Source organism: Oncorhynchus masou, chromosome 25 (genome assembly GCF_036934945.1).
Source record: "Oncorhynchus masou masou isolate Uvic2021 chromosome 25, UVic_Omas_1.1, whole genome shotgun sequence".
Classification (NCBI taxonomy): domain Eukaryota; kingdom Metazoa; phylum Chordata; class Actinopteri; order Salmoniformes; family Salmonidae; genus Oncorhynchus; species Oncorhynchus masou.
Window position 1 is genome coordinate 947,362 of NC_088236.1, and position 23,965 is coordinate 971,326.

General features: G+C 44.8%; 1 protein-coding gene across 1 annotated transcript in view; it reads left to right on the plus strand.

The window, feature by feature from the left end:
- adamts3 (ADAM metallopeptidase with thrombospondin type 1 motif, 3) overlaps positions 1-23,965 on the plus strand; it is a 210,917-nt gene that overhangs the window by 61,939 nt on the left and 125,013 nt on the right. The window contains 3 exon segments of the mRNA XM_064936528.1: positions 5,004-5,278; positions 12,584-12,667; positions 13,865-14,021. Of these exon segments, the coding sequence (XP_064792600.1) occupies positions 5,004-5,278; positions 12,584-12,667; positions 13,865-14,021 (516 nt within the window).

Below are 23,965 nucleotides of genomic sequence, written 5' to 3' on the forward strand. Positions count from 1 at the left end.
CATGTAGACGGATGTGAGTGGTTAACCAGCCTACTATTCCATGTAGATTGGTGTGAGTGGTTAGGTATCCTACTATTCCATGTAGATTGGTGTTAGTGGTTTCATGATGTTGTGGTAGGTTTATGATAAATACATAAATCCCCCCCACCCCCTGTTTCTCTCTCTCTCTACTCTATAGAGTTGACTCTTGAAAAGCCCTTTGTTAACATAGAGATTCTGGGAACATCAAACGGTCGGAAACGGTAAAAAAAAAATGTTTACCCCCTTTTTCATGGTATCCAATTATTAGTAGCTACTATCTTGTCTCATCGCTTCAACTTCCGTACAGCTCTGGAGAGACGAAGGTTGAAAGTCATGCGTCCTCCAATACACAACCCAACCAAGCAGCACTGCTTCTTAACACAGCGCCATCCAACCTGGAAGCCAGCTGTACCAATGTGTCGGAGGAAACACCATGCACCTGGCAACCTTGGTTAGAGTGCACTGCGCCTGGCCCACCACAGGAGTTGCTGGTACGCGATGAGACAAGGATATCCCTACCAGCCAACCCCTCCCTAACGACGCTAGGCCAATTGTGCGTCGCCCCACGGACCTCCCGGTCGAGGCCGGTTATGAAAGAGCCTGGGCGCGAACCCAGAGTCTCTGGTGGCACAGCTGGCGCTGCAGTATAGCGCCCTTAACCACTGCGCCACCCGGGAGGCCCTTGCTTTCGTACTCAATGAATATAATGTCAGATCAGTTGGCGTCTGAGACATTATTACTGATGATAGGACGACATTATTGGTATCTTGTAAAGTCTACACATTCTAGTTATCAGTGTCACATGGAATTGTTGTGCAATTTAAATGTTTAAATATGAAACTATTTGTGAAAAGATTAAATGAAATTTTAGCTTCTAAATGAGATTGGTTTTCATGAGTGAACTATGCTCATCTTAGTGGCCCTGCCCATGTGAACAGACACTGGTTGTAAACTATGAAACACGGCCCTCTCTCCCAACCCTATATAAGCCCCTTTACAAAAATATAACACCCTGTTCCAAGGACGTGAGGATTTGCGGTCCCCACTTTAAAAAGTACAAGGTCACCTACAGAACTAAGCCAACATCAGCGTGAGCTCTGGGTGAACGACAAGAATCTAAAGAAATTAGCATTGAATTTCAATGTGAAGATGACGATCCACACGCCAAAAAGATTAATTTCGACTACCAGACAGAATATAGCATGAGCTAAAAGTAAGTCAACTTGGTATGAACTTTGAACTCTTATTCACTAAAAAGTGATACCTCCTAGCCGTTGCGTTAGCGCAGCCACTTTAGACGTGGGCTAGGAGAGGACGGACAGCGTATCTGTTCTACCACACGATGACATTACTACCAAGTGTCCGTTCTCCCACCAGACATTCTTTATAGGACAACCCGGCCTTCCATCTACGACCAACTGATCAAAGCGCAGCTCAGAGTAAATATTTATTGCATTTTCCTTTTCCAAATGGGCGGTTATTTAGAATGCATAAGATTCTGTATTTACGATAGAGTAGCTGCCTACGGCCCAATAGAGACACAATCTTTTTTGTTCCTCAGTCTTCCCGCGCTTTCATTCAAAACCCAACCCCCTTTCTTCGTGTAACCAGCCGTCATATCTGTTCCGTCCGCCAGGGACGGTTTCCTTTATGACATCATTTGTAATCAATGTATGATCCATTCTGTGTAGATGTAATTCTGTGTGATTATTTAGTTATTTAGTGAATAAATAATTAAACCAAATTTTGTATTGCTGATTCAACTTGTTAGCCAGGGTTCGTGAAGATAACCAAGGATTTACAACTTTCAAATGAGACTAAATAAGGCGACAATTAAATATTGACTGCTATTGAGGTAAAAGATTACCAGGTCTTTAAGAGTTTATTCGGAAGATAACAGCTCTATAAACATTATTTTGTGGTGCCCCGACTTTCTAGTTAATTACATTCGCTTAATCAGGTAATATTATTTACAGAGAAATGATTTTATAGAATAGCATGTCATATCACTTAATCCGGCATAGCCAAAGACACGATTAGGTATCCTACAATTCCATGTTGATGGTTGTGAGTGGTTAGCCAGCCTACTTTTCCATGTAGGTAGGTGTGAGTGGGTTGCTAGACTACCGTTCCATGTAGATGGGTGTCAGTGTTTTGATGGCCTACTATTCCATCTGGTGGGTGTGAGTGGTTAGCCAGTCTACTTTTCCTTTTTATTTTATTTTATTTCACCTTTATTTAACCACTTAGGCTAGTTGAGAACAAGTTCTCATTTGCAACTGTGACCTGGCCAGGATAAAGTAAAGCAGTTTGACACATAAAACAGCACAGAGTTACACATGGAATAAACAAACATAAAATCAATAATAAAGTAGAATAATCTTTACACAGTGTGTGCAAATGAGGTAGGATAAGAGAGGTAAGGCAATAAATAGGCCATGGTGGTAAAGTAATTACAATATAGCAATTAAACACTGGAATGGTAGGCTGTGCATAAGCTGAATGTGCAAGTTGAGATACTGGAGTGCAACGGAGCAAGATACATTAATAAATACGGTAAGGGGATGAGGTAGATTGGATGGCCTATTTACATATGAGCTGTGTACAGGTGCAGTGATCTGTCAGCTGCTCTGACAGCTGGTGCTTAAAGCTAGTGAGAGAGGTAAGAGTCTCCAGCTTCAGAGATTTTTGCAGTTCGTTCCAGTCATTGGCAGCAGAAAACTGGAAGGAGAGGTGGCCAAAGGATGAATTGGCTTTGGGGGTGACCAGTGAGATGGAGCGCGTGCTATGGGTGGGTGCTGCTATGTTGACCAGTGAGCTGAGATAAGGCAGGGCTTTACCTAGCAGAGACTTGTAGATGACCTGGAGCCAGTGGTTTGGTGACGAGTATGAAGCGAGGGCCAGCCAACGAGATCATACAGGTCGCAGTAGTGGGTAGTATATGGGGCTTTGGTGGCAAAACAGATGGCACTGCATCCAATTTGCTGAGTTGAGTGTTGGAGGCTATTTTGTAAATGACATCGCCGAAGTCGAGGATCGGTAAGAGTCCGTTTTACGAGGGAATGTTTGGCAGCATGAGTGAAGGAGGCTTTGTTGTGAAATAGGAAGCCGATTCTAGATTTAATTTTGGATTGGAGATGCTTAATGTGAGTCTGGAAGGAGAGTTTACAGTCTAACCAGACACCTAGGTATTTGTAGTTGTCCACACAAGTCAGAACCGTCCAGAGTAGTGATGCTAGACGGGCGGACAGGTGCGGGCAGCGATCAGTTGAAGAGCATGCATTTAGTTTTACCTGCATTTAAGAGCAGTTGGAGGCCACGGAAGGAGAGTTGTATGGCATTGAAGCTCATCTGGAGGTTAGTTAACAGTGTCCAACGAAGGGACAGAGGTATACAGAATGGTGTTGTCTGCGTAGAGGTGGATCAGAGAAACATCAGCAGTGAGAGTGACATCATTGATACTATTCCATGTTGATGGATGTGGGTTAGTGAGTGGTTAGTCAGTTTACACTTCCATGTTGATGGGTGTGGGTTAGTGAGTGGTTAGTCAGTTTACACTTCCATGCTGATGGGTGTGGGTTAGTGATTCGTTAGCCAGCCTACTATTCCATGTAGATGGAATACTACCAAACATCATATTGTCACAACAGCTATCGATCCCCACTCTGTTCCCTCGTCTCAGTGCTCCTTACTGCCAACAGCATATTTACACAACAGCTAGTGATCACCACTCTGTTTCCTCGTCCCAGGTCTCAATACTCCCATCAATATATTGTCACAACCGCTAGTGATCACCACTCTGTTTCCTCGTCCCAGGACTCAATACTCCCATCAATATATTGTCACAACAGCTAGGGATCACCACTCTGTTTCCTCGTCTCAGGGCTCAATACTCCCATCAATATATTGTCACAACCGCTAGGGATCACCACTCTGTTTCCTCGTCCCAGGGCTCAATACTCCCATCAATATATTGTCACAACAGCTAGGGATCACCACTGTGTTCCCTCATCCAAGTGCTCAATACTGCCAAACAACATATTGACACATCAGCTTGGGTACACCACTCCTTTCCCTCGTCCCAGGGCTCAATACTGCCAAACAACATATTGTCTGTATGTTGCATGACAGTACTCTTTGTGGTCTATACCTGGATCCTGCCGATTGCCCAATGCCAACAAGTTTGAAAAACATATCTTGCTAGAGATCTAGCTAGTCTAACTAGGTAGCTAGCTCGCGAAGGACTGACTACCAGCTTGTTTATGAGAATACAAGGGGCCTTACCAAGTATTGGAGTCAAAAGGGCAAAGGAATAACGTTACCAAGTAAGCCAAGCCAAGCCAAGCTATTTTCCGTGAATGCAATGCTTTGAAAATGAAAATATATTGTTTAACTTTTTTTCCACAAGTGTGATAGCTAGCTAATGTAGCTACCAACTTAGCTTGCTAGCTCTCGTCAGATTGAAATCCAATCTTTTATCAGGCAGAGAAATTCAAGGGAAGGCCGTTAGCTCACATTAGATAGCTAGTTATAACGTTATATAACAATGTAGCCTACCTTACATTGCTAACTTTCTGGCTAGCAACCTAAACACTTTTTATTTCAATATAAAAATGAGATTTATAACCAATGATTCACATTTTTACATGTTCTGAAGACATTGTAAGATGGAATTGATGTATCTTCTTTTTCTGTTATCGCATTCCAAAATCAACCTGGAATGCGACCTAGACTGTGCTCAGAAGGGATGTTGATTGCTGACTGATTTGTCACGTAATTTAGGATTCTGGAAAATTTAGTTATAATCGAGAACAAACAAGCATTCTAGCCGGAGGGGTCTCCAAAAACACCTCTACACACAAATTCGGCTATCTGAAATCTAAAGTTTAAGACATAGCTGTTGGCTAGCTAACCACCCAAATGAAAAGTTAGCAGTCAGTGAAAAGTTTACAGCTAACTGTCTGTTCATCCTTCCTCTCCAGAACCAGAAATAGAGCTGTCCCTACCAGGTGTTCCGGGGATTCCAGACCAGGTGTCCCTGCCAGGTGTTCCGGGGGTTCTAGACCAGTTGTCCCTGCCAGGTGTTCCGGGGGTTCTAGACCAGGTGTCCCAGCAGGTGAACCAGGCGGTGAGGAAGCGCCGCCACGCCGGAGATGACGACTACAACATTGAAGTTCTCCTGGGTGTCGACTATTCCGTGGTGCGTTTCCATGGCAAGGAGCATGTGCAGAACTACCTGCTGACCCTCATGAACATTGTAAGTCACTTCTTCTCTTATCGAACTCTAACCCTCGTTGTTAGTCACTTCTCTTATCGAACTCAAACCCTCATTGTTAGTCGCTTCTCTTATCGAACTCTAACCCTCATTGTTAGTCGCTTCTCTTATCGAACTCTAACCCTCATTGTTAGTCGCTTCTCTTATCGAACTCTAACCCTCATTGTTAGTCGCTTCTCTTATCTAACTCTAACCCTCATTGTTAGTCACTTCTCTTATCTAACTCTAACCCTCATTGTTAGTCGCTTCTCTTATCTAACTCTAACCCTCATTGTTAGTCGCTTCTCTTATCGAACTCTAACCCTCATTGTTAGTCACTTCTCTTATCGAACTCTAACCCTCATTGTTAGTTGCTTCTCTTATCGAACTCTAACCCTCATTGTTAGTCGCTTCTCTTATCGAACTCTAACCCTCATTGTTAGTCGCTTCTCTTATCGAACTCTAACCCTCATTGTTAGTCGCTTCTCTTATCGAACTCTAACCCTCATTGTTAATCGCTTCTCTTATCTAACTCTAACCCTCATTGTTAGTCACTTCTCTTATCGAACTCTAACCCTCATTGTTAGTCGCTTCTCTTATCGAACTCTAACCCTCATTGTTAATCACTTCTCTTATCGAACTCTAACCCTCATTGTTAGTCGCTTCTCTTATCGAACTCTAACCCTCATTGTTAGTCACTTCTCTTTCTCCTCCTGATACATTTAGCTCTGTGTACAGTGCCTTGCAAAAGTATTCACCCCCTTGGCGTTTTTCCTATTTTCATACATTACAACCTGTTGTTTAAATGGATTTGTATTTGTATTTCATGTAATGGACATACACAAAATAGTCCAAATTGATGAAGTGAAATTTAAAAAATGCAAAAAAATGTAAAAATGGTGTGTGCTATGTATTCTCCCCCTTTTCTATGAAGACCCGAAATAAGATCTGGTGAAACCAATTTTTTTTGTACCCTTTTTATTTAACTACGCAGATCAGTGAAGAACAAATTCTTATTTTCAATGATGGCCTAGGAACAGCGGGTCAACTGCCTTGTTCAGCGGCATAACGATATATTTTGTACCTTGATAGCTTGGGGATTCGATTTTGCCACCTTTCGGTTAGTAGTCCAATGCTCCAACCACTATGCTACCTGCCGCCCCAATTACCTTCAGAAGTCACATAATTAATTGTGTGCAATCTAAGTGTCACATGATCTCAGTATATATATGCCTGTTCTGAAAGGCCCCAGTCTGTAACACCACTAAGCAAGAGGCACCACCAAGCAAGTGGCACCATGAAGACCAAGGAGCTCTCCAAACAGGTCAGGGACAAAGTTGTGGAGAAGTACAGATCAGGGTTGGGATATAGAAAAATATGCAAACATTGGACATCCCACAGAGCACCGTTAAATCCATTGTTAAAAAATGGAAAGAATATGGCACCACAACAAACCTGCCAAGAGAGGGCCGCCCACCAAAACTCACGGACCAGGCATGGATGGCATTAATCAGAGGCAACAAAGAGACCAAAGAAAATCCTGAAGGAGCTGCAAAGCTCCACAGCGGAGATTGGATTATCTGTCCATAGGACCTCTTTAAGCCGTACACTCCATAGAGCTGGGCTTTATGGAAGAGTGGCCAGAAAAAAGCCATTGCTTAAAGATAAAAATAAGCAAAGACATTTGGTGTTCGCCAAAAGACATAGGGGAGACTCCTCAAACATATGGAAGAAGGTACTCTGGCCAGATGAGACTAAAATTGATATTTTTGGCCATCAAGGAAAATGCTACGCATGTCTGGCACCAAACCAACATCATCACCCCGAGATTACCATCCCCACAGTGAAGCATGGTGGTGGCAGCATCATGCTGTGGGGATGTTTTTCATCAGCAGGGACTGGGAAACTGGTCAGAATTGAAGGAATGATGGATGGCACCAAATTTAGGTAAATTCTTGAGGGAAACTTGTTTCAGTCTTCCAGAGATTTGAGACTGGCACGGAGGTTCACCTTCCAGCAGGACAATAACCCTAAGCATACTGCTAAAGCAACACTCAAGTGAGATATTAGAGATATTTTTTTAAATTGTACCTTTTTTACTTCAGGTTTATTCAGTAAATATTTTCTTTAAGAAAATAGAGTTAAAACTGCATCGTTGGTTAAGGGCTTGTAAGTAAACATTTCACCTGTTGTATTCGGCGCATTTGACACATTTATATCTCTTCTTCCTGTTTCTTCTGTTTTCTCCTGCTAAGTTGAGGTCTGTGTATATCTAGTCTCTGTTTCACCCTGCTAAGTTGAGGTCTGTGTATATCTCTAGTCTCTGTTTTCTCCTGCTAAGTTGAGGTCTGTGTATATCTAGTCTCTGTTTCCCCCTGCTAAGTTGAGGTGTGTGTATATCTAGTCTCTGTTTCCCCCTGCTAAGTTGAGGTCTGTGTATATCTCTAGTCTCTGTTTTCTCCTGCTAAGTTGAGGTCTGTGTATATATAGTCTCTGTTTCCCCTTGCAATGTTGAGGTCTGTGTATATCTAGCCTCTGTTTCCCCCTGCTAAGTTGAGGTCTGTGTATATCTAGTCTCTGTTTCCCCCTGCTAAGTTGAGGTCTGTGTATATCTAGTCTCTGTTTTCTCCTGCTAAGTTGAGGTCTGTGTATATCTAGTCTCTGTTTCCCCCTGCTAAGTTGAGGTCTATGTATATCTCTTGTCTCTGTTTCCCCTTGCTAAGTTGAGGTCTGTGTATATCTCTAGTCTCTGTTTTCTCCTGCTAAGTTGAGGTCTGTGTATATTTCTTGACCGTGTTTCCCCTTAATAAGTTGAGGTCTGTGTATAAATCGAATCTCTGTTTTCTCCTGCTAAGTTGAGGTCTGTACGTATATATCTAGGCTCTGTTTCCCCCTGCTAAGTTGAGGTCTGTGTATATCTCTTGACCCTGTTTCCCCTTAATAAGTTGAGGTCTATACGTATATATCTAGTCTCTGTTTTCTCCTGCTAAACTGAGGTCTGTGCATATCTCTAGTCTCTGTTTCCCCCTGCTAAGTTGAGGTCTGTGTATATCTAGTCTGTTTCCCCCTGCTAAGTTGAGGTCTGTGTATATCTAGGCTCTGTTTCCCCCTGCTAAGTTGAGGTCTGTGTATATCTCTAGTCTCTGTTTCCCCCTGCTAAGTTGAGGTCTGTGTATATCTAGGCTCTGTTTCCCCCTGCTAAGTTGAGGTCTGTGTATATCTAGGCTCTGTTTCCCCCTGCTAAGTTGAGGTCTGTGTATATCTAGTCTCTGTTTCCCCCTGCTAAGTTGAGGTCTGTGTATATATCTAGTCTCTGTTTTCTCCTGCTAAGTTGAGGTCTGTGTGTATATATAGTCTCTGTTTCCCCCTGCTAAGTTGAGGTCTGTGTATATCTCTATTCTCTGTTTCCCCCTGCTAAGTTGAGGTCTGTGTATATCTAGTCTGTTTCCCCCTGCTAAGTTGAGGTCTGTGTATATCTAGGCTCTGTTTCCCCCTGCTAAGTTGAGGTCTGTGTATATCTCTAGTCTCTGTTTCCCCCTGCTAAGTTGAGGTCTGTGTATATCTAGGCTCTGTTTCCCCCTGCTAAGTTGAGGTCTGTGTATATCTAGGCTCTGTTTCCCCCTGCTAAGTTGAGGTCTGTGTATATCTAGTCTCTGTTTCCCCCTGCTAAGTTGAGGTCTGTGTATATATCTAGTCTCTGTTTTCTCCTGCTAAGTTGAGGTCTGTGTGTATATATAGTCTCTGTTTCCCCCTGCTAAGTTGAGGTCTGTGTATATCTCTATTCTCTGTTTCCCCCTGCTAAGTTGAGGTCTGTGTATATCTCTAGTCTCTGTTTTCTCCTGCTAAGTTGAGGTCTGTGTATATAAAGTCTCTGTTTCCCCTTGCTAAGTTGAGGTCTGTGTATATCTCTAGTCTCTGTTTCCCCCTGCTAAGTTGAGGTCTGTGTATATATAGTCTCTGTTTCCCCCTGCTAAGTTGAGGTCTGTGTATATATCTAGGCTCTCTTTCCCCCTGCTAAGTTGAGGTCTGTGTATATCTCTTGACCCTGTTTCCCCTTAATAAGTTGAGGTCTATACGTATATATCTAGTCTCTGTTTTCTCCTGCTAAACTGAGGTCTGTGTATATCTCTAGTCTCTGTTTCCCCCTGCTAAGTTGAGGTCTGTGTATAGATAGTCTATGTTTCCCCTTGCTAAGTTGAGGTCTGTGTATATCTCTAGTCTCTGTTTCCCCCTGCTAAGTTGAGGTCTGTGTATATCTAGTCTCTGTTTCCCCTTGCTATGTTGAGGTCTGTGTATATCTAGGCTCTGTTTCCCCCTGCTAAGTTGAGGTCTGTGTATATCTAGGCTCTGTTTCCCCTGCTAAGTTGAGGTCTGTACGTATATATCTAGTCTCTGTTTCCCCTTGCTAAGTTGAGGTCTGTGTATATCTCTAGTCTCTGTTTTCTCCTGCTAAGTTGAGGTCTGTGTATATCTCTAGTCTGTTTCCCCTGCTAAGTTGAGGTCTGTGTGTATATCTAGGCTCTGTTTCCCCCTGCTAAGTTGAGGTCTGTGTATATCTCTAGTCTCTGTTTCCCCCTGCTAAGTTGAGGTCTGTGTATATCTAGTCCCTGTTTCCCTGCTAAGTTGAGGTCTGTGTATATATCTAGGCTCTGTTTCCCCCTGCTAAGTTGAGGTCTGAGTATATCTCTTGACCCTGTTTACTCTTAATAAGTTGAGGTCTATACGTATATATCTAGTCTCTGTTTCCCCCTGCTAAGTTGAGGTCTGTACGTATATATCTAGTCTCTGTTTCCTACTGCTAAATTGAGGTCTGTGTAACAGTACCTGTCAAAAGTTTGGACACACCTACTCATTCCAGCTGTTTTCTTTATTTTTACTATTTTCTACATTGGAGAATAATAGTGAAGACATCAAAATTATGAAATAACACATATGGAATCGTGTAGTAACCAAAAAAGTGTTAAACTAATCCAAAAATATTATATTTGAGATTCTTCAAAGTAGCCACGCTTTGCCTTGATGACAACTTTGCAGTCATGGTCATTAAGGATGCTAGCCCTACTCTGCTCTGAGTCATGGTCATGAAGGAAGCTAACCTTGTGGTTCATGGTCATAAAGGAAGCTAGCCCTACTCTGCTGTGGGCCATGGACATAAAAGAAGCTAGCCCTACTCTGCTCTGAGTCATGGTCATAATGGAAGCTAGCCCTACTCTGCTGTGGGTCATGGTCACAAAGGAAGCTAGCCCTACTCTGCTGTGGGTCATGGTCATAAAGGAAGCTAGCCCTACTCTGCTGTGGAGAGACAGAGATAGAGATATACACAGACCTCAATTTAGCAGGAGGACACAGGGCTTAGAGATGCTAGCAATATTAGAGTCATACACTGATCTCAGCTTAGGAGGAGGAAACACAGAAAACAGACGTTAGAGATATACTCAGGGCTCAGTTTAGCAGGGGGAAACAGGAAACAGGGACTAGAGTTACGAGAGATATTAACACACCTCAGTTTAGCAGGAGGAACGGGGCCCAGAGATATACACAGACCTCAATTTAGCAGGAGGAAACAGGGACTAGAGTTAGAGATATTAACACACCTCAGTTTAGCAGGAGGAACGGATACCAGAGATATACACAGACCTCAGTTTAGCATGCTCATGCTGCCAAACATACCCTTGTAAAACTGACCATCCTACTGATCCTCGACTTCGGCGATGTCATCTATGTCATCTATAAAATAGCCTACAACACTCTACTTCACAGATTATATGCAGTATATCACAGTGCCATCCGTTTTGTCACCAAAGCCCCATATACTACCAATCACTGCGACCTGTACGCTCTCGTTGGCTGGCCCTCGCTTCATACTCGTCGCCAAGCCCACTGGCTCCAGGTCATCTACAAGTCTTTGCTAGGTAAAGCCCCGCCTTATCTCAGCTCACCGGTCACCATATGAGCACCCACTCGTAGCACACGCTCCAGCAGGTATATCTCACTGGTCATCCCCCAGAGCTGATTCCTCCTTTGGACGCCTTGCCTTCCAGTTCTCTGCTGCCAATGACTGGAACGAACTGCAAAAATCACTGAAGCTGGAGACTCATATCTCCCTCACTAACCTTAAGCACCAGCTGTCAGAGCAGCTCACAGATCACTGCACCTGTACATAGCCCATCTCTAAATATCCCACCCAACTACCTCATCCCCATACTGTATTTATATATATACTTCTTGCTCCTTTGCACCCCAGTGTCTCTACTTGCACATTCATCTTCTGCACATCTATCACTGCAGTGTTTAATTGGTATGTTGTAATTACTTAGCCACCATGGCCCATTTATTGCCATACCTCCCTTATCTTTCCTCATTTGCACACACTGTATATAGACTTTTTCTACTGTATCATTGACTGTATGTTTTTTTATTCCATGTATAACTCTGTGTTGTTGTTTGTGTCGCACTGCTTTGCTTTATCTTGGCCAGGTCGCAGTTGTAAATGAGAACTTGTTCTCAACTAGCCTACCTGGTTAAATAAAGGTTAAATAAAAATAAAGAAGATGTGAAGGAGAGAGACTTTGTATTCAATTCATTGTCTCCTCCTCACGCATCGACTCGCTGTCTAACTGTCTGTCTTCCTGTCTGTTTCAATACTGTCTTACTATCTATTTCAATACCATATTGCCGTCTGTTTCAATACTGTCTTACTGTCTGACTGCCTGTTTCCGTCCTGTATTGCTGTGTGTTTCAGTCCTGTCTTACCATCTGTTTCAGTCATGTCTTGATGAGTGTTTCAGTCATGTCTTGATGAGTGTTTCAGTCCTGTCTTGCCGAGTGTTTCAGTCCTGTCTTGCCGGGTGTTTCAGTCCTGTCTTGCCGGGTGTTTCAGTCCTGTCTTGCCGGGTGTTTCAGTCCTGTCTTGCCGGGTGTTTCAGTCCTGTCTTGCCGGGTGTTTCAGTCCTGTCTTGCCGGGTGTTTCAGTCCTGTCTTGCCGGGTGTTTCAGTCCTGTCTTGCCGGGTGTTTCAGTCCTGTCTTGCCGGGTGTTTCAGTCCTGTCTTGCCGCGTGTTTCAGTCCTGTCTTGCAGCGTGTTTCAGTCCTGTCTTGCCGCGTGTTTCAGTCCTGTCTTGCCGGGTGTCTTGCCGGGTGTTTCAGTCCTGTCTTGCCGGGTGTTTCAGTCCTGTCTTGCCGGGTGTTTCAGTCCTGTCTTGCCGGGTGTTTCAGTCCTGTCTTGCCGGGTGTTTCAGTCCTGTCTTACCATCTGTTTTCGATCCTGTCTTACCATCTGTTTTCGATCCTGTCTTGCTGTTTGTTTCAGGTGAATGAGATCTACCACGATGAGTCTCTAGGAGTCCATATTAATGTGGTGTTGGTGAGGATGATCATGCTGGGCTATGCTAAGGTAGGCTTTAAATATACCGCTTCGATAAAGCTCTAAATAGGATACCACTTAGAATAATATTTTATTCACAATTATTCTATCCAGTACAGTGAGTGCATACAGTTACAGCCAGTGGTGTGTATTGATGGATGCCAAGGGAAGCCAGGCTTCCACAAAAAAATGTTTTTCATAGTTGTCCTTCAATTCGGAAAAGGCTGAATGTATCTTACTGGAGAAAGCATCCGAGCTAGCGAAACAGCGCCCTTCTGTCTCAGTATGTGTTGGCCATCTATCTGATGCTATCTGGTCAAAAAGAGTATTCCATTGTTGCTGCCCGTGGCATTGAATACAAGAGAAACCAGTGAGCATTTGACCTTCCTTGACAACATATTAATATTAGTCAATCAGCATTGAGCTAAACTGAGTGAGTTTAATTTATCAAAACAAATGTGTCAAGGGAAGCCAGTTTGGATTTGGCTTCACTCCAATCACAAGCCAAATGTAATTTACCCAAAAAATGTGAATTGTTGCATCTCGTTGTGTCATTGGCCTCCAATGTCTAGTTAACTAGCTAAAATGGTCCCTTTCCTAAATTACCCATAGATGGAGATAGGGATTTGTGGTTTTACTTAATTCTCTGTACTCTCCAATGATTTTAATGACAATTCTGATCCAACCATAAATTCATGCATTGTGCCCCTGGTCTGAGAGGATGGAAGTTCAAAATGTTGCTTGATGTAATAGGCTAATGTTAACTAGCTGGCCTGGGGCACCGTTGCCCCAAGGAAGTTAGCCTAGCGAGCAAGCAGTTTAGTTAGGTAGCCTAGGACAACAAAAACTAGAAGTGTGTACTGTATGACAGAGTCATGAAAGAGAGGGGGGCGGTATTTCTGGGTGAGTCAATATGCTTTGTGGACTTCAATGGACAGATGTTGCTATCCAGTTTTGTGATGGTTTAATTTATTCTGCCATTTATTGTCTCTGCCTTTAGGCCTATATATCACGGTGTCAAGGCATAGGTTATAGAGAAAACACAATTATCACAACACACATGTTGTTATATGTCTTTTTAGGGGGGTCTTGGCTTCCCCAGTGATTTTACCCATGCACCACTACAGGTTACAGCATGTGTTTGTGATTCTTGACGGAATTGAACCCATGACCTTGGTGTTGCTAACACCATGCTGTCAGGTTCTAACAGTTTGTCTGTCCTGTCAGTCCATCAGCCTGATAGAACGAGGGAACCCATCCAGGAGTCTGGAGAACGTGTGTCGCTGGGCGTTCGTTCAGCAGAAGGCAGACCATGACCATTCTGAGCACCATGATCACGCCATCTTCCTGACCAGACAGGGCTTTGGACCCACAGGCATGCAGGGTAAGACCACGACCCCTGATCCCTAACTCTGACCCTAACCTGTACCTCTAACCCCCTGGAATGTAGGGTTGGTCCAGGATTACCCCATGTGTACAGCTTCCTCCTCCTGTCAGTCTTACTGACTTCATTCCAGCTCCCTACCGGGCCTGCAGTGTTCTGAAAATGTTAGGTCACATAATGTAGTGTTTGAAGAAGCCCTCCTAATGTTACTCTTAGTACTATTTGTTGAAGCAGCCAGTTGTACTATTTGATGTTAAAAAACTCTATTTGGTAGTTGTTGAATGTGCCCAACAGAGGTGTTAGCTAGTCAACCTGGTGATCACAGTTGTATTTGATTTTAGACATGCTGGATTCATTTGTCATACCAGAGTTGCTCTGAAGAACAGTCTGTTGTATCTTCCACCAACATTTATAGTTTCAGGCTCTCATTTTTCATACTAAGTTATCCATTTATTTTGTATTTATTTGTTTGCACCTAAGATTATAACAGAACATGGCCAAGATGTTCAAACGTTCATAGATGACCAGCAGGGTCAGATTATAATAATCACAGTGGCTGTAGAGGGTGCAACAGGTCAGCCCCCTCAGGAGTAAATGTCAGCTGGCTTTTCATAGCCGCTCATTCAGAGTTAGAGACAGCAGGTGTGGTAGAGAGAGTCCAAAACAGCAGGTCCGGGACAAGGTAGCACGTCCGGTGAACAGGTTCCATAGCCACAGGCAGAACAGTTGAAATTGGCTCAGTAGCATGACCAGGTGGACTGGGGACACCAAGGAGTCATCAGGCCAGGTAGTCCTGAGGCATGGTCCTAGGGCTCAGGTCCTCTGAGAGAAAGAGAGATAAAGAGAGAAAAAGAGAAAATTAGCATACTTAAATTCACACAGGACACCGGATAAGACAGGAGAAGTACTCCAGATATAACAGACTGACCCTAGCCACCCGACACATAATTTACTGCAGCATAAATACTGGAGGCTGAGACAGGAGGGGTTTGGAGACACTGTGGCCCCCTCCGATGATACCCCAAAGCAGGGCCAAACAGGCAGCCCCACCCACTTTGCCAAAGCACAGCCCTCATACCACAAGAAGGATATCTTCAACCACCAACTTACTACCCTGAGACAAGGCCGAGTATAGCCCACGAATATCTCCCCCACGGAACAAACCCGAGGGGGGCGCCAACCCAGACAGGAAGATCACGTCAGTGACTCAACACGCTTAAGTGACACACCCCTCCTAGGGACGGCATGGAAGAGCACCAGTAAGCCAGTGAGTCAGCCCCTGTAATAGGGTTTGAGGCAGAGAGTCCCAGTGGAGAGGGGAACCGGCCAGGCAGAGACAGCAAGGGTGGTTCGTCGCTCCAGTGCCTTTCCATTCACCTTCACACCCCTGGGTCAGACTACACTCAATCATAGGTAGGAGCAAGCCCATGTAATGCTTTGTAGGTTAGCAGTAAAACCTTGAAATCAGGCCTTGCCTTGACAGGAAGCCAGTGTAGGGAGGCTAGCACAGGAGTAATACGATTTAAAAAAAACACTCTTGGGGATCTATAATAAACCCCAGGAAGAGTAGCTGCTGCCTTGGCAGGAACTAATGGGGATTTATAATAAATCCCAGGAAGAGTAGTTCCTGACAAGCCAGCAGCTAATGGGGATCCATAATAAACCCCATGAAGAGTAGCTGCTGCCTTGGCAGAAACTAATAGGTATCTATAATAAACACCAGGAAGAGTAGCTGCTGCCTTGGCAGGAACTAATGGGGATCCATAATAAACCCCATGAAGAGTAGCTGCTGCCTTGGCAGAAACTAATGGGTATCTATAATAAACACCAGGAAGAGTAGCTGCTGCCTTGGCAGGAACTAATGGGGATCCATAATAAACCCCAGGAAGAGTAGCTGCTGCCTTGGCAGGAACTAATAGGGATCCATAATAAACCCCAGGAAGAGTAGCTGCTGCCTTGGCAGGAACTAATAGAGATCCATAATAAACCCCAGGGAGAGTAGCTGCTGCCTTGGCAGGAACTAATGGGGATCCATAATAAATACAAATACAAATACCAAAAACTGCTAATTATAAATGTGTAAATGAATTCACCAGCAATCACAAAAATAATCAACTGTATATGTTTTGTTTACATGTGCGTGTGGATGTGAGTGTGTGAGAGTTATATGGGGGAGATTACTGAGTAATCAGGCTGACCCCCAGTCTTTGCTTGAAGTTATTGAGGGATAATGATGTTTGGTAATGTGAAGATAATAATTTCAGAGTATGGTAGCTCTATATCTAATAGAGAAATGACTATGTGAGGTGCAGCAGTATGGAGGGTGAAGGTTATCGCAGTGTCTTTTGTTGTGTAGATGTATTTCAGAATTAACCTGGAAGAATCCATTTAAGGGTTTAGGTAAACTGTCTGGGCGGTATGACTATTTGTAGATGAAAGGGCATAATTGGAGTACATTAATGTCATAAATAGACAATATAATTTGTTTCTTAAACTTGCAGATGGAGCCGGGTAATTCGAGGTGGCTAGTCTTGCAATTGTATATTGTATGATGAGTAATTTGTTTAGGTAGGAGGTATATGTACTGGCCCCCCCAGACAATATTACAGTAAATGAGATATGGGTAAATTAAGCTCTAGTATAGAGTTAGCAAGCCTGATGAACCAAACCACTAATTTTTCTGATGATATCAACAGATTTCATCACTTTGCTACAGACAAATTCAATGCAATCTTTCTAGGATACATTTTCATCAATTAGAACTCTGAGGAATCTAGTGGATGTGACTAGTTACATTTCATTCCCAGTTATTGAGATTCTGCCTCTTTCTTTATTTTGGGATTTTTTTAAAGTTAGATTTTTAAAACATTTGAAGATACATTGTTTATCTGGAACCATTCAGAAATTGTGGCTATGCCTGAGTTGGCTACATTAATTAGTGAGTCAAGATTCTTGTGTGATAAAATCTAATTGGTATCATCAGCAAAGAGAAAGGGGAAGTACGGTAGAAGACCCAGCAGCGAGGTCATTGATATAGATTACGAATAACAAAGGTCCAATTATCGAACCCTTTGGCACGCCACAGGATATCTTGGCTCTGGTAGATGCACATCAGTTTGCATAAACAAATTGTTCCCTACCATAAACATAACTACACTGATCAAAAAAATAAAGGGAACACTAAAATAACACATTCTAGATCTGAATGAATGAAATATTCTTCTTAAATACTTTTTCTTTACATAGTTGAATGTGCTGACAACAAAATCACACAAAAATGATCAATGGAAATCAAATTTATCAACCCATGGAGGTCTGGATGTGGAGTCACACTCAAAATGAAAGTGGAAAACTACACTACAGGCTGATCCAACTTTGATGTAATGTCCTTAAAACAAGTCAAAATGAGGCTCAGTAGTGTGTGTGGCCTCCACGTGCCTGTATGACCTCCATACAACGCCTGGTCATGCTCCTGGTGAGGTGGCGGATGGTCTCCTGAGGGATCTCCTCCCAGACCTGGACTAAAGCATCTGCCAACTCCTGGACAGTCTGTGGTGCAACTGTTGGTGGATGGAGCGAGACATGATGTCCCAGATGTGCTCAATTGGATTCAGGTCTGGGGAACGGGCAGGCCAGTCCATAGCATCAATGCCTTCCTCTTGCAGGAACTGCTGACACACTCCAGCCACATGAGGTCTAGCATTGTCTTGCATTAGGAGGAACCCAGGGCCAACCGCACCAGCATACGGTCTCACAAGGGGTCTGAGGATCTCATCTCAGTACCTAATGGCAGTCAGGCTACCTCTGGCGAGCACATGGAGGGCTGTGCTGCCCCCCAAAGAAATGCCACCTCGCACCATGACTGACCCACCGCCAAACCGGTCATGCTGGAGGATGTTGCAGGCAGCAGAATGTTCTCCACTGCGTCTCCAGACTCTGTTATGTCTGTCACGTGCTCAGTGTGAACCTGCTTTCATATGTGAAAAGCACAGGGCGCCAGTGGCGAATTTGCCAATCTTGGTGTTCTCTGGCAAATGCCAAACGTCCTGCACGGTGTTGGGCTGTAAGCACAACTCCCACCTGTGGATGTCGGTCCCTCATACCACCTTCATGGAGTCTGTTTCTGACTGTTTGAGCAGACACATGCACATTTGTGGCCTGCTGGAGGTCATTTTGCAGGGCTCTGGCAGTGCTCCTCCTGCTCCTCCTTGCACAATGGCGGAGGTAGCGGTCCTGCTGCTGGGTTGTTACCCTCCTACAGCCTCCTCCACGTCTCCTGATGTACTGGCCTGTCTCCTGGTAGCGCCTCCATGCTCTGGACACTACGCTGACAGTCACAGCAAACCTTCTTGCCACAGCTCGCATTGATGTGCCATCCTGGATGAGCTGCACTACCTGAGCCACGCTTTGGATAAATCCAAAAAGATGCCAAGAGTGTATTCATTGTTCAGGGCTATAAATATTGTATAAACTAATTGCAAAAGAGCCATATCTGTGGAATAGTTTTTACCAAAACCATATTGGTGATCATACGGAATACAGTGTTGAATTACTTGTTTCAATATTCTTCAGGATTTTAGAAAAACATGGTAGTACAGATATCGGGTGATAGTTTGTAAAGATCTTGGATACCCAGATATCTAGAGGGGTATAACTTTGGTAATTTTCAAAACTTCAGGAACAATACCAGTTTCATAGATTTGAAGATATACAGTACCAGTCAAAACTTTCGACACACCTACTCATTCCAGAGTTTCTTTCTTTTTACTTTTTCTCTACATTGTGGAATAATAGTGAAGACATCAGAACTATGAAATAACACATATGGAATCATGTAGTAACTAAAAAAGTGTTAAACAAATCAATATATATTTACATTTCAAATTCTTCAAAGTAGCTACCCTTTGCCTTGATGACAGCTTTGCACACTCTTGGCATTCCCTCAACCAGCTTAATGAGGAATGCTTTTCCAACAGTCTTGAAGGAGTTCCCACATATGCTGAGCACTTGTTGGCTTCTTTTCCTTCACTCTGTGGTTCAACTCATCCCAACCCATCTCAATTGGGTTGAGGTCGGGTGATTCGGGAGGCCAGGTCTTCTGATGCAGTACTCAATCACTCTCCTTCTTGGTAAAATATCCCTTACACAGCCTGGAGGTGTGTTGGGTCATTCTTCTGTTGAAAAACAAATAATAGTCCCACTAAGTGCATACCAAATGCGATGGCATATCGCTGCAGAATGCTGTTGTAGCCATGCTGATTAAAGTGTGCCTTGAATTCTAATTCAATCACCGACAGTGTCATCAGCAAAGCACACCCACACCATCACGCCTCCTCCATGCTTTACAGTGGGAACCACACATGCAGAGATCATCCGTTCACCCACACACGTATTATAAAGACACGGAGGTTGGAACCAAAAATCTCCAAATTGGACTCCAGACCAAAGGACACATTTCCACCGGTTAAATGTCCATTAATCATGTTTCTTGGCCCAAACAAGTCTCTTCTTATTATTTGTGTCCTTTAGTAGTGGTTTCTTTGCAGCAATTCAACCATGGAGGCCTGATTCACAAAGTCTCCTCTGAACAGTTGACGTTGAGATGTGTCTGTTACTTGAACTCTGTGATGCATTTATTTGGGATTCAATTTCTGAGGCTGGTAATGAGCTTATCCTCTGCAGCTTCTTTTCCTGTGGCGGTCCTCATGAGAGCCAGTTTCATCTTAGCGCTTGATGGTTTTTGCGACTGCACTTGAAGAAACTTTCAAAGTTCTTGATATGTTCCGTATTGACTGACCTTCATGTCTTAAAGTAATGATGGACTGTCATTTCTCTTTGCTTATTTGAGCTGTTCTTGCCATAATATGGGCTTGGTCTTTTACCAGATTTGGCTATCCTCTGTATACCACCCCTACCTTAACACAACTAATTGGCTCAAACACATTAAGAGGAAATTAACTCCCACACACACTTAACATTTAAGAAGGCACATCTGTTAATCAAAACCTGTCATCAAGGCAAAGGGTGGCAATTGGAAGAATATAAAATATATTTTGATTTGTTTAACACTTTTTTGCCTACTATATTATTCCATGTGTGTTATTTCATAGTTTTGATGTTTTTATCATAATTATACTATGTAAAAATGAAAGAAAAACCCTTCAATGAGTAGGTGATCTAAAACTTTTGACCGGTACTGTAACGGCGTTCTTCTTTTGTTGAAAGAGAGTCGGACCGAAATGCAGCGTGTAGGTTACTCATGTTTATTTAGTGAAGACAAACGAACGAACTATACATGAACAACTAAATAATACAAAAACAACAAACGGAACGTGAAACCTATTACAGCCTGACTGGTGAAACTAACACAAAGACAGGAACAATCACCCACGAAATGCAAAGCGATAACCAGGCTACCTAAATACGGTTCCCAATCAGAGACAACGAGAATCACCTGACTCTGATTGAGAACCGCCTCAGGCAGCCAAACCTATTAAACACACACACCCCTAATCAGCTACAATCCCAGCTACTACAAACCCCAAAACGAAACTACAATACATAATAAACCCATGTCACACCCTGGTCTGACTAACTAATAAACTAAAACACAAAATACTAAGACCAAGGCGTGACAGAACCCCCCCCTAAGGTGCGGACTCCCGAACGCACCTCAAAAACCATAGGGAGGGTCCGGGTGGGCGTCTGTCCATGGTGGCGGTTCCGGCTCCGGACGTGGATCCCACTTCATAAATGTCATTATTCCTCCCCTTCGCGTCCTGGGATAATCCACCCTAACCGCCGACCATGGCCGAATAGTCCTCACCCAGAACCCTACATAACAGAGGAGCAGCTCGTGACTGAGGGGCAGCTCGGGACTGAGGGGCAGCTCGGGACTGAGGGGCAGCTCGGGACTGAGGGGCAGCTCGGGACTGAGGGGCAGCTCGGGACTGAGGGGCAGCCCGGCACTGAGAAGAAGCCCAGCACTGAGAAGAAGCCCAGTACTGAGAAGAAGCCCAGCCAGGCAGTTGAATCCGGCAGATCCTGGCTGACTGGCGGATCCTGGCTGACTGGCGGATCCTGGCTGACTGGCGGATCCTGGCTGACTGGCGGATCCTGGCTGACTGGAGGATCTGACTGGATCCTGGCCGACTGGCGGATCCTGGCTGACTGGCAGATCCTGGCCGACTGGCGGATCCTGGCTGACTAGCAGATCTGGAAGAGTCTGGTTGACTGGCAGATCTGGAAGAGTCTGGTTGACTAGCAGATCTGGAAGAGTCTGGCTGACTGGCAGATCTGGAAGAGGCTGGTTGACTGGCAGATCTGGAAGAGTCTGGCTGACTGGCAGATCTGGAAGAGTCTGGCTGACTGGCAGATCTGGAAGAGTCTGGCTGACTGGCAGATCTGGAAGAGTCTGGCTGACTGGCAGATCTGGAAGAGTCTGGCTGACTGGCAGATCTGGAAGAGTCTGGCTGACTGGCAGATCTGGAAGAGTCTGGCTGACTGGCAGATCTGGAAGAGTCTGGCTGACTGGCAGATCTGGAAGAGTCTGGCTGACTGGCAGATCTGGCTGCTCCATACTGCCTGGCGGCTCTGGCTGCTCCATGCAGATTGACAGCTCTGGCGGCTCCTTGCAGACTGGCAGCTCCTTGCAGACTGGCAGCTCCTTGCAGACTGGCAGCTCCTTGCAGACTGGCAGCTCCATGCAGACTGGCAGCTCCATGCAGACTGGCAACTCCATGCAGACTGGCAACTCCATGCAGACTGGCAACTCCATGCAGACTGGCAACTCCATGCAGACTGGCAACTCCTTGCAGACTGGAAGCTCTGGCTGCTTCATGCAGACTGACAGCTCTGGCTGCTCCATGTAGACTGGCAGCTCAGGCTGCTCTATACAGGCAGGAGGCTCCGGCAGCGCTGTAGAGGAGGAAGGCTCTAGAACCGCTGAACAGGCGGGAGACTCCGACAGCGCAGGAGAGGGAGAAAGCGCTGGCTGCGCTGAACAGGCGAGGCGCACTGAAGGCCTGATGCGTGGTGCTGGCACTGGTGGTATTTGGCCGAGGACACGCACAGGAAGCCTAGTGCGGGGAGCTGCTACTGGAGGGCTGGGGTGTGGAGGTGGTACTGGATAGAGGACAGGCACTGGAAGCCTGGTGCGGGGAGCTACTACCGGAGGACTGGTGTGTGAAGGTGGCACAGGATGGACTGGACCGTGAAGGTGTACTGGAGAGCCTGAGTGCAGGACTGGCACAGGACGTGCAAGGCTAGGTAGGTACACAGGAAGCTTAGTGCGTGAGGCTGGCACACTTTTCACCAGCCGACTAACACGCACCTCAGGACTAGTATGGAGCGCTGACCCAGGTCCCATTAAATCCCCGACACGCTCCGTCGGACGAATATTATACCTAAAGCACCAAACTAGCAACTCCCTCATTAATCTCTCCTCCAATTTCCCCATTAACTCCTTCACAGTCTCTGCTTCGCTCACCTCCAACACTGGTTCTGACCTCCTCCTTGGCTCTTCACAATAAACAGGGAGAGTTGACTCAGGTCTGTCTCCTGACTCAGCCACTCCCCCTGATAGCCCCCCCCAAGACATTTTTGGGGCTGCTTTTCGGGTTTCGCTCTGCGCCGCCGTGTCTTTCTTTTCGACTCCATTCTTCTATAGCCCTCTTCGCACTGCTCCAGCGAATCCCAGGCGGGCACCGGCACTCTCTCTGGGTCGGCCGCCCACCTGTCTATTTCTTCCCACGTCGTTATATCCATACTGTATTCCATTGTGGGCTGCTCCTGTTTCCATCCACGTCGCCGTGCTGCCTCCTCATACCAGCGCCTCTCCGCTTCAGCCGCCTCTAATTCCTCCTTAGGGCGGCGATATTCACCAGGCTGAGCCCAGGGTCCTTTTCCTTCCAGCTCCTGTTTCCTCTTCGCCTGCTGCACCTTTGGGCGGCTACAATCCTCTGGTTTAGCCCAGGGTCCTCTTCCGTCAAGGATTTCCTCCCATGTCCAGAAATCCTTAATACATGGCTCCTCTTTGGGCTGCACCTGCCTGTTGACACGCTGCTCGGTCCGAGTGTGGTGGGTGATTCTGTAACTGCGTTCTTCTTTTGTTGAAAGAGAGTCGGACCGAAATGCAGCGTGTAGGTTACTCATGTTTATTTAGTGAAGACAAACGAACAAACTATACATGAACAACTAAATAATACAAAAACCACAAACGGAACGTGAAACCTATTACAGCCTGACTGGTGAAACTAACACAAAGACAGGAACAATCACCCACGAAATGCAAAGCGATAACCAGGCTACCTAAATACGGTTCCCAATCAGAGACAACGAGAATCACCTGACTCTGATTGAGAACCGCCTCAGGCAGCCAAACCTATTAAACACACACACCCCTAATCAGCTACAATCCCAGCTACTACAAACCCCAATACGAAACTACAATACATAATAAACCCATGTCACACCCTGGTCTGACTAACTAATAAACTAAAACACAAAATACTAAGACCAAGGCGTGACAGGTACTGTGTGTGTATATAAAATCAGCAAAAAAGGAAACGTCCCTTTTTTAGGACCCTGTCTTTCAAAGATAATTCTGTAGTGAAAACAATACAGAAACTCGTGCAAAACGCACGGAGGAACAAACTCAGTTCCGAAACTAAACTACAAGTGCGTAATAGCGAAAACAATAAACATCAAAGATAATCTAGCGCAAATACACGCAAGCTTAATCCTGCACGAACTAAGGCAGGCAACAGGTGCCCTTATATACACACAGAAATAAACACAAATGAAACCAGGTGTGAAAAGGAACACAGACAAAACCACCAGAAAGGAAAAGGGATCGGTGGCGGCAAGTAAACCGGGGACGCTGAGCGCCGCCCGAACAGGGAGAGGAGTTACCTTTGTCGTGACAACATGTCTGTGGAACTTGT